The 10,581-nt window shown below is 42.2% G+C and overlaps 1 protein-coding gene across 1 annotated transcript; it reads left to right on the plus strand.

Annotated features, from left to right (window-relative positions):
• The first annotated feature begins 464 nt into the window (after positions 1-464).
• On the plus strand, positions 465-6,513 carry LOC118393154 (transcription cofactor vestigial-like protein 4). The gene is made up of 5 exons (XM_035785527.2): positions 465-859; positions 2,965-3,088; positions 3,210-3,480; positions 5,245-5,332; positions 5,449-6,513. The coding sequence occupies exons 1-5, from the start codon at positions 793-795 to the stop codon at positions 5,757-5,759; spliced, it is 861 nt and encodes a 286-aa protein (XP_035641420.1). The 5' UTR covers positions 465-792; the 3' UTR covers positions 5,760-6,513.
• Positions 6,514-10,581: the final 4,068 nt, after the last annotated feature.

Consider the following 10,581-nt stretch of genomic DNA (forward strand, 5'->3'; position numbering starts at 1 on the left):
GTATGCTCATGTGTGTCCAGACTCTTCAGCATGCTCAGACAAGATTGTTTCTCAGTGCAGAAGTTTTTCCAGTATTTAGGGGCCTTTGTCTGGCCATCAACAATAGCCTTTTCATTAATGGTTAGGCTGGCTCACAGTACAGCTGTGTGCATGTATGGGCAGGTCAGTGGAATGACTGGAGCTCTGGTGGGCTAAGCACTCGAAGAAATGCAGTTTGGTGAGATTGTAGATTAGGAGTGAGGGAAGGGCAGAGGACAGGTGCTGACTTCCAGAGTGGATACAACAGATACACCTGAAGTTCCCAGTGGATTCTGGGAGAGGTACAAAACATGGAAAAAAAGTGCTTTGTGACATTATCAGTGTTTTCTTGTTTTGAGTCTCCGTTGAATTGAATGTAAAGTAATCTATGTTTACCTTCCTGTTTATGCCTGAAAGTGAGGTAAACGTATGGTTGGGTGGTGCAGGGACAGTCAGTGAACAGTTTAATATAATTTTTCCTATTTGAAGTATCTAGCTGTGAACCCACTCTTCCTGCAACAATAACATAAACATCTGAAAGCGATGAGGTTGTGATTGGCTTGAGAGCGACCAATGACATTGCAGCAATAGGGTTTCCTGGAAGACACAGCAGCTCTGCGCAGCCTCCTGATACGTTACCTGGCCGAGATCAAGCTCTGCATCTCGTTGACTTTCCATTTCCAACCAGAATTTAGGCTCATTGTGTCCTTTTAGCTCGAACAGTCAAGGTGGTCCTCTGCAGTTTGCTTTATTCACAGACAAAGACAAGGAAACATGGCTGTTGCAAACTTGCAATACATAACTCGGATGAGCAGTGGCTTCAAAGTCTACATCTTGGAAGGTAATATATATTTTATTTATTTTCTTATAGGCCTACTATTGTTTCACAAAATAGAATTGTGCTGCTGTGATCCCTGCTACTTTAAATAGTAGTATTTATTGCTGCAACATGCATTGTTATCATGTATGATGACACAGTTGTTATTAGATCATTATTACTTCGTAATTAGCTTAGCTAGTTCAACTAAAGGCATTAGAAATGCAAATGTTTAGGGTCATTATAAAATAACTTTTACTAAGTCCGAGTAAATGTCATTGAGTACATTTTAGCTAACTGTTTGAATTGTATAAAAACAATATGTAATCCAGCAAGTTTAACAATCTCATTTAAGAAACCAATACATATTTTTACTTTTTACTTTTTGGGGGAGGGGGTTGAGTTTAAGATAATGTTGACGAATGTGACAATAATGTCTCACTTTATCCACTTAAGGCTATAACAACATTTAAGTATAGTTAGCAACTATAAATTAGTCCCTCCATTGGTAAAATGTCAACTTGCTTCTAAATGTCTTGCTCTCAAGCATTACTTCAGATAGGTTTATGTCAGATGATGGGAATAACTGTGGCAGATGGAAAGGATCTGAAGGTACTGCCCTCTTGTTTCCTCTACTGATACAAATAACAAATAACCATGCCTCAGGCATCATAACGTCAGTCAGGCAAGGTGTGGTTTTCTCCCAGTCACCCTCCACGGGCATCCACTGTGACACTATGCTGTCTGAGGGACAGAATGGGAGGTCATAGGTGAGAGGTTGGGGTTGAGGGACATGACTGTTTGAGATGTGGATTGGACTGATGATTGTGGATAGGAGGAGTATTTGAGATTAAGGGGACCATTCATGTACAGTACTAACATGACCTAATCATTCAGCACTGTATCTCAATGTGGTAGTGGAGCATTGCATGCTAATGTGGTGCATTTCTTTTGGTATATTGACAATGCCAATTTCAATATAGTTCAAGGAATTTAGCTTTAAAGAAACAACATTTAAGTCATTTACATTTAAGTCATTTACATTTAAGTCAAACAACATAATGTGAGGTGTGAAGAGGACTGGTGTCAGGTGTGAGGTGTGAAGAGGACTGGTGTCAGGTGTGAGGTGTGAAGAGGACTGGTGTCAGCTTTATAAAAAACAAATGCCAGTGTACTGACGTTGGTAAACGTCACATTCGGCCACCTCTGGTCTCTTGGCCCTCCCACCTCTACGGGAGGGAAGCTCCTGCTCAGCCCAGTCCAAGCTCTTCTCTCTCATGGCAAACCAATGGTGAAACCAGCTTCCATCTGAACCTACCTAGGACAGCCCATCTTTAGAAAACATCTGGACCCTTCCTCTTCAAATAGTATCTTAAATAATCCCACAGCACCCCCTTGCACCTGCTCCTCACCTCCTCCGCATTTCCCCCCCTTACTAGCTCTGATAGCTACTTTATTGAGGAAAAAATGTACTTACTATGAGTGTGATATGTGGTTGTCCCACCTAGCTATCTTAAGATGAATGCATGAACTATAAATCGATCTGGATAAGAGTGTCTGCTAAATGACTCAAATGTCATGTAAATAAACAAAAAGGATGTTGGCACCTGTTGATGTTTCTGTTAGTTTCTCACAATGAAGAGAATGCTTCTTCTGTGTGATGTGTGTATTGTAATGACGGTTGTGAGACATTAGTTATCTTAAGTTTGTCCAGCTCAATCCACATTTTGAATATAAACTAATCTTACTCTCTTAGATATGTAAATAAGATAGGTGTCATCATCACTGTATGTTGAAATACAACATTTACAGTTAACATTGAATCAAGAAGATTTGTAACACTCACCAATCTGGTATGTCTAGTTCCACAGCTTAACAGAGTTTACAATTAACGGTGGCATGAAAGCTTTCCCACGGCCACAAACTACTCATACAGGTGATGAACCCTATGTCACAGTTCCACGGATCAAAACAACCCGTCACCTATTTACTCATTGCCACACCTAATGACTGGTTAGTTAGGTGTAAGCCATCCTTATCTGTGCCAATATCTTTGCCAATAAGTATAGTGTATATTATTTAAAATACTAACCATTAGCTTTATGGGTGCCTGATCTTTCCTCTTGTAGGTCAGCCCAACCTAAGAAGTGAAGATAGATACAGGCATATGACAAATGAGAGAGTTCGAGTACCACCAGTGCATCCAGTCAAGCGCAAACACAGCTCTGAGCGTGGCCTAACATTGGAAGAAAGGTTTGTGAAACCTGCACATGCCTTAATCCAACCCTATAACTTCATAATTGACAACCATTGGTTTCATAAAGCCATGTCCAGTGTGTGATTCCATGTTTCAGCATGTGATTTTGTGTTTCAGGCGAGAGAGGGCACAGAGCAAAAGCAACATGAGAAGTGCTCAGAGGCCAGCTGTGTTTAGTGTTCCCCAGAGCCCCACATCCTCCTGGAGCCCAACCCCAAGCCCCACATCCTCCTGGAGCCCAACCCCCAGCCCCACAGGTCATCTTCCCCATCATGTGTATCCCACACCACCTATGGATGAACCACTGGACCTAATTAAGAAACCAAGGAAAGAGCCTGAGAGGACAGAGAAGAAAACCAAAAGCACTACATCCACCAATCAGATACAGGTAATTTCAAGAGGAACAATTATAATAGTGGGTCCAGGTGCTAACAACATGAAGAATGGGTTTTCTGGTTTGTCTCAGTCATGAGTGCCTCAGTAATCTCCCAGTGTAGCCCTAGGCAGTCAGAGCCTATATACACTACATGACCAAAAGTAAGTGGATACCTGTTGAACATCTCATTCCAAAATCATGGGCATTAATATGGAGTTGGCCCCCCCTTTGCTTCTATAACAGCCTCCACTCTTCTGGGAAGGTGTTTCACTAGATGTTGGAACATTGCTGCGGGGACTTGCTTCCATTCAGCCACAAGATCATTAGTGAGGTCGGGCATTAAGGTTGGGCGATTAGGCCTGGCTTGCAGTCGGCGTTCCAATTCATCCCAAAGGTGTTTGATGGTGTTGAGGTAAGGGCTCTGTGCAGGCCAGTCAAGTTCTTCCACACCGATCTCAACAAACCATTTCTGTATGGACCCTGCTTTGTGCAAGGGGGCCTTGTCATGCTGAAACAGGAAAGGGCCTTCCCCAAACTGTTGCCACAAAGTTGGAAGCACAGAATCGTCTAGAATGTAATTGTATGCTGTAGCGTAAACATTTTCCTTCACTGCAATTAAGTGGCCTAGCCCAAACCATGAAAAACAGCCCTAGACCATCCTCCTCCACCAAACTTTACCGTTGGCAGGTGGTGTTCTCTTGGCATCCTCCAAACCCAGATTTGTCCATCAGACTGCCAGATGGTGAAGCGTGATTCATCACTCTAGAGAACATGTTTCCACTGCTCCAGAGTCCAATAGCAGCAAGCTTTTCACTACTCCAGCCGAAGCTTGACATTGCGCATAGGATGGTGATCTTAGGCTTGCTCGGCCATGGAAACCCAGTTCATTAAGCTCCCGATGAACAGTTATTGTGCTGACGTTGCTTCCAGAGGCAGTTTGGAACTCGGTAGTGAGTGTTGCAACCGAGGGCAGATTATTTTTTACATGGTATGCACTTCAGCACTTGGCAGTCCCATTCTGTGAGCTTGTGTGGCCTACCATTTCACGGCTGAGCCATTGTTGCTCCTAGACATTCCCACTTCACAATAACAGCACTTACAGTGGACCAAGGCAGCTGTCAAGCAGGGCAGACATTAGACTAACTGACTTGTTGGAAAGGTGGCATCCTATGAAGGTGCCACGTTGAAAGTCACTGAGCTCATCAGTAAGGCCATTCTACTGCCAATGTATGTCTATGGAGATTGCATGGCTATGTGTTCGATTTTATACACCTGTCAGCTAAGTGCATGGCTGAAATAGTCTGATCCACTCATTTGAAGGTGTGTCCACGTACTTTTGTATACAGTATATAGTGCATCTCTGCGATCTCTGTAGTGATTATAAACGCTCAGGCACATTCTATTCCCAAGAGACTTTACAGGCTTCTGCTTGTCCAAGATATGCAATCCAGCCGGATTCGGGGAGAAAATGTGAGCAATGGTGGGAGGAATGTCCTCAACATGACTAAACAGACATCTCTTTCTTTGACCTGTTTGTGCCAACCTGATGAGGGTGAACAGCTTTCAGGCCCCATCCTATAACCAAATAAATGTTCTATCCTAAAGTCATACTGAGCCTTCAACAAAAAGTTACTGATGGCTTAATGTGCTATGTTTACATTGACATGTTCATCCTATTGTTCTGGGGGGGGAATTAGGTTTTCGGTAACATTGTTCTGTACGGAATCTTATAATGTTTAAACACTTTTTAAAATGTAATTGTTTTGCCTCTTTCAGATGCGTCCTTCTGTGATCACCTGTGTCTCCTCTACAAGAAAGCCCACCTGCAGATCTGAGTTCCGCAGCAGCAGCCACTCCTCCACAGGTCGGTATCATTCTCCTTTATCTCAATAAAAACTGTAGTGCTACAATGCTGTTGTTGTATTGCAGACTTGTTAAGAATTTGCCTTTGACCTTTGTTTGGTATTCTCTCCATTGCAGTGCTATATAAGCACAGCTATGACCATGTCGTGGAGGAGCATTTCAAGAGAAGCCTGGGGATGGACTACCAAAGGGCCAGCTCCCGCCAGCTCTCCATCAGCGTCTCTGTGGATGATCACTTTGCCAAAGCCTTGGGAGGGAAGTGGCTTGAGATCAAATCTAAATCCTCCTCGTGCTCCTCGTCTACATCCTCACCATCCAGCAGCCCAAGTGTCACTCACTCCCCCAGCTACAGCCACAGCCCAAGCCAAGCTCCCAAAGAGTCTCCAAGTACCACTACTCCCACCTCCAGCTTCTGGTCAGTCAAATAAAACTACAGAGACCTTTCCTGAAGAAAGAATTAACTTTGAGTAGTTTTTTATGCAATACAACAGCAGGTCCATGCTTTTCAACGAATGAAAGCACAAAGGAAACAGTTATTGAGCAAGGGTAGACTAGAGAACAGGAATGCAGGAATACTTACCTACTCTATGGTTGAACCATTGAGAGCATTTCTATGAGTCTATGCCCTGTTTGTGGAAAGGGGGTTTATTGGTCTAATATCATGGGACAAGCAAATGTTACAGTGATGTGATGTCTTTATTTCTCTTAATTTCTGTCCCAGAATTTTTAATAGCATATCTATCTCTTAAATAGATGGCCATTATATTTCAGTAAATGTGTCATATTTCATGCGGTGAAGATGCCACAACTTTTATGATTGTGTATTTATACTGTATGCTTTTAACGATCCTAGATCCTATTTTCTCATACTAAACTACTGTGCTAATCTACTGTACAAATTTGTTTACCAAACCTGTTCAATACAGTAACTTCGTGTTTTTGTATAAAATCAACTTAAAAAGGACAACTCAAAAAGAAAAACCTATTTGTGACTGGATATTACAAGTTGAGGCTTTATTAAATAAAATATACTTAACTTAAATTAACAATAGTCTTGTATGAAAAGCAACCTGGTGATTTACGAAAACATTTTGAGTGTGCAATTTTTATATGATGTACTTTGAAAAATATGGAGTGCTTTGAACACTGATAAAATGCATTATATAAATTCCCTGGAGCCTATGACTGTGATTGTTGTCCATACTTTTTTTTTAAATATACAAGTACCACTGACTTACAATTACAAATAATGGTATGATTTATGACCTTACATTAAAGAAGACAAGGTCAGAAAGGTCCGTTGGGCAACGCTCAATTGGCCTAGCATCGTCCGGGTTAGGGAGGGTTTGGCCGGTAGAGATATCCTTGTCTCATCGCGCACCAGCGACTCCTGTGGCGCAGGACACGCTAACCAAGGTTGCCAGGTGCTCTGTGTTTCCTCCGACACATTGGTGCGGCTGGCTTCCGGGTTGGATGTGCGCTGTGTTAAGAAGCAGTGCGGCTTGGTTGAGTTGTGTATCGGAGGACGCATGACTTTCAACCTTCGTCTCTCCCGAGCCCGTACGGGAGTTGTAGCGATAACGACAAGATAGTAGCTAATAACAATTGTGTACCATGAATTTGGGGAGATAAAGGGGTAAAAGTATATAAATAAAAATATTTTTAAAAAGGTCAGAAAGGTTGGTTATGTGTCACTTCCACGTCTCAGTAAAGAAGTCAGATTCTCATGTGAATACTACTCCTGTAGACATTCAAGGTAGCGTTCTAGACAGCTTAATTTCAGTGGTGAGTCACTGTGTCTGGGGTACATCCTTTATAGTGTGCACGTAAGATGGAAGCATTATGGCATTCAGCACTTGATTCTTTGCGGAAAGGGAGAGGTTTATATACCTTTTGGTGATTGAGTCATGGCAGCATTTAGAGGGGTTTGAATCCCTATTCCTCCTGGGTTTAAAACTAAAGAAAGGTGAATACTCGTCCTCAATAGGGGCTTTTTTCTGGGAGATTTTGGGAATGTCAGGAGCATGTCCCAGCAGGCTTATGTTCAAGCATTCCTGTCTCCTGAGAAAATTATTCACAAAGATCCTACAGATCCTGTTTGGCAAGGGAATGGAGAAAGTGAGGGAGGGAGGTAGAGGAGGGAGGGGAATGGGGTAGGAAGGGCTAATATAGGCCCTGGCTTCCTTTTTTTTCTTCAGTTGCTTATTTGCATGTTCTATCTTGTCTAACAAATGAAATTATATGATGCTCTGAATCATTTTCCAGAAATGAAGCCTTTGAACTGTGAACTTTGAACTGACTAGAATCAGGAGTTGCTCTGATCTGCTTTTATTCTGCACCAAAGTTTTTATATCAATATAAAATCATGCAATTACAATAAAATTGGCAAAAATTGATTTTGATCAAAAAAGTATTTCTCAAGCAAGAATTTTTACTAGGACTGTTTGAGAGTGGTCTGAGTGGAGAGTGTACAACTGAAAACTAGCTGTTATTTGCATAAAGGTTTGGAATTCTCTATCTTATTGGTCTATTTGCAAATTTACTGCACGGTGATGTCACCGCGAAATGCCGAAACTCTGGCCCATGCATAGTGATGGAAAGTTCGGCTCTTTTTACTGACTTAGATATTTTCGAGTCATTCAGTCAAAATAACGAATCGTTCGAATAATTTCATTAATTTGAGTCCGTAATAGCCAGAGCACGCATAACATTCAATATTTCAATTAATTGTATTCATTTTTGCACCATGTGATCAATTATCAGTTATAAACATGTATTTTTATTTTTCTATTATTATTTGACCATGCTGGTCATTTATGAACATTTGAACATCTTGGCCATTCTGTTATAATCTCCACCCGGCACAGCCAGAAGAGGACTGGCCACCCCTCATAGTCTGGTTCCTACCTAGGTTTTGGCCTTTCGAGGGAGTTTTTTCCTTGCCACCGTGCTTCTGCACCTGCATTGCTTGCTGTTTGGGGTTTTAGGCTGGGTTTCTGTACAGCACTTTGAGATATCAGCTGATGTAAGAAGGGCTATATAAATACATTTGATTTGATGTACAATATATATGCTGAACAAAAATATAAACGCAACATGCAACAATTTCAAAGATTTTACTGAGTTACAGTTCATATAAGGAAATCAGTCAATTGAAATAAAGCCATTAGGCCGTAATCTATGGATTTCACATGACTGGGAATACAGATATGCATCTGTTGGTCACAGATACCTTAAGAAAAAGGTAAGGGCATGGATTAGAAAACCAGTCAGTATCTGGTGTGACCTGTGGCGACCTGTCATTCAGGGCAGGTGGGGCTGAGGCCCACAAAGCAGGTCTGCTCTGCATAGCTCAGTGCTTTCTGTGGTGAGGCAGGCCAGCAGAAAACCATGATTTGCTCAGCATTGCACTGTGATTGGCTGAGTGTTCTGTCACTCATGGGGACACTACATCACCCGCCTTTAGTAAGAGTAGACATCAAGAATGTGAGCCCTTTGGGTGCTGCCATGGAGTTACATTAGAAGTACCCAACCAAGAAGGCTCAAGGTCACTGGCCACAAATAAATTGACGTCAAATCACGTTATATCTACAGTAGTCTTGATTGGACTGATCATGTCAACATTTTACTTTCAAAATCTTAGCTAGCAGTCATCATCCTAAATCAAGTAGACAATCTACTGGCAAATCCTTTTTAATCCTTGTCATATGAAAATAAATAATGAAGATAAATTATATATAAAAGGTATCGGTGCTCATCGGCCATTGGACATAAACATTACACAACCAGTTGGAGATGGCAAATACAAAAATGAGTTGTTTGGAAGGAATCGGTGACAGCAGCTAACCGCAAGCATTGACACTGGGAAGTCAGACTGGGAAAATACGTTTTGAACGGTCTTCCAACTTCAAATCTTTTTCTTTGATGACAAAATTTGCCAACGAGGGACCACAATGCACAAGGTGAGTCCAAAAATGTCTTATATGCTGCTGCATATATAATATGCCAGAGAGCCATATCAGCTATGTTTTATAAAAAGGTAGTAAGCGAGGCTGAATGAATTGTTTCGCTGCCAGACAAGGCTCCGCTGATAGCCAGGTGTAGCGGTGGTAAGGATTCACTACATTTAGCTGGATAGAAAGCTCTGCTGTTGGGACATGTTTATGTAGGCCCAAACAGTTTGTGGGCACCACTTGTTGCCTTTATAGTGCAATTTATGTATTGTTTAGTGTTGTGTTGTGTAGTGGCTTTGCTGGCATGCAATTTGAGGGGAGTTTGCCCCACCAAGAGTTACATGCTAAAATTGCCACTGGGTGTGACCACCGTTTTCCTCATGCAGCACAACACATGTCCATCACATAGAGTTGATCAGGCTGTTGATTGTGGTCTATGGAATGTTGTCCCACTCATCTTCAATGGCTGTGCGAAAGTTGCTGGATATTGGCGGGAACGGGAACTCTGTCATACACGTCGATCCAGAACATCACAAACATGCTTAATGTGTGACATGTATGGTGAGTATACAGGCCAACTGGGACAATTTCAGCTTTCAGGAATTGTGTACAGATCCTTGCGACATGGGACCGTGCATTATCATGCTGAACCATGAGGTGACGGCGGCGGATGAATGGCAAGACAATGCGCCTCAGGATCTCGTCACGGTGTCTCTGTGCATTCAAATGCCATCGATAAAATGCAATTGTGTTCGTTGTCTGTAGCTTACGCCTGCCCTTATGCTTGAGCTCCCGAGTGGTGTAGCGGTCTAAGGCACTGCATCTCAATGCAAGAGGTGTCACCTCACAGCTTGGATTCGAACCAGGGACGATCACATCCAGCTGTGATTGGGAGACACATAGGACAGAGCACAATTGGCCCAGTGTCGTCCAGGTTTGGCTGGAGTAAGCTGTCATTGTAAATAAGAATTTGTTCTTAACTGACTTGCCTAGTTAAATAAAGGATCAAAAATGTAAAAAATACCGTCACAATGTAAAACAGATGAGCTTCCCTGAGATGGTTTCAGACAGGGCTGGCCTGGGCTGGCGTGGTTACACATGGTCTGCAGTTGTAAGGCCAGTTGGACGTACTGCCAAATTCTCTAAAATGACCTTGGAGGCAGCTTATGGTTGAGAAATGAACATTAAATTATAATCAGATAATTATTATTATCTGGCAACAGCTCATGTGGACATCCCTGCAGTCAGCATGCCAATTGCACGCTCCCTTAAAACTTGAGAACATCTGTGGCATCAT

This window comes from Oncorhynchus keta, chromosome 14, assembly GCF_023373465.1.
Source record: "Oncorhynchus keta strain PuntledgeMale-10-30-2019 chromosome 14, Oket_V2, whole genome shotgun sequence".
In the NCBI taxonomy this organism is placed as follows: Eukaryota; Metazoa; Chordata; class Actinopteri; order Salmoniformes; family Salmonidae; genus Oncorhynchus; species Oncorhynchus keta.

Excerpts from the sequence above, each read along its gene's own strand:
- LOC118393154 (XM_035785527.2), top strand. The coding sequence starts at position 793 with ATGGCTGTTGCAAACTTGCAATACATAACTCGGATGAGCAGTGGCTTC. Across the intron at positions 3,481-5,244 it reads CATCCACCAATCAGATACAG|ATGCGTCCTTCTGTGATCAC; the intron begins GTAATTTCAAGA and ends TGCCTCTTTCAG. Across the intron at positions 5,333-5,448 it reads CAGCAGCCACTCCTCCACAG|TGCTATATAAGCACAGCTAT; the intron begins GTCGGTATCATT and ends TCTCCATTGCAG.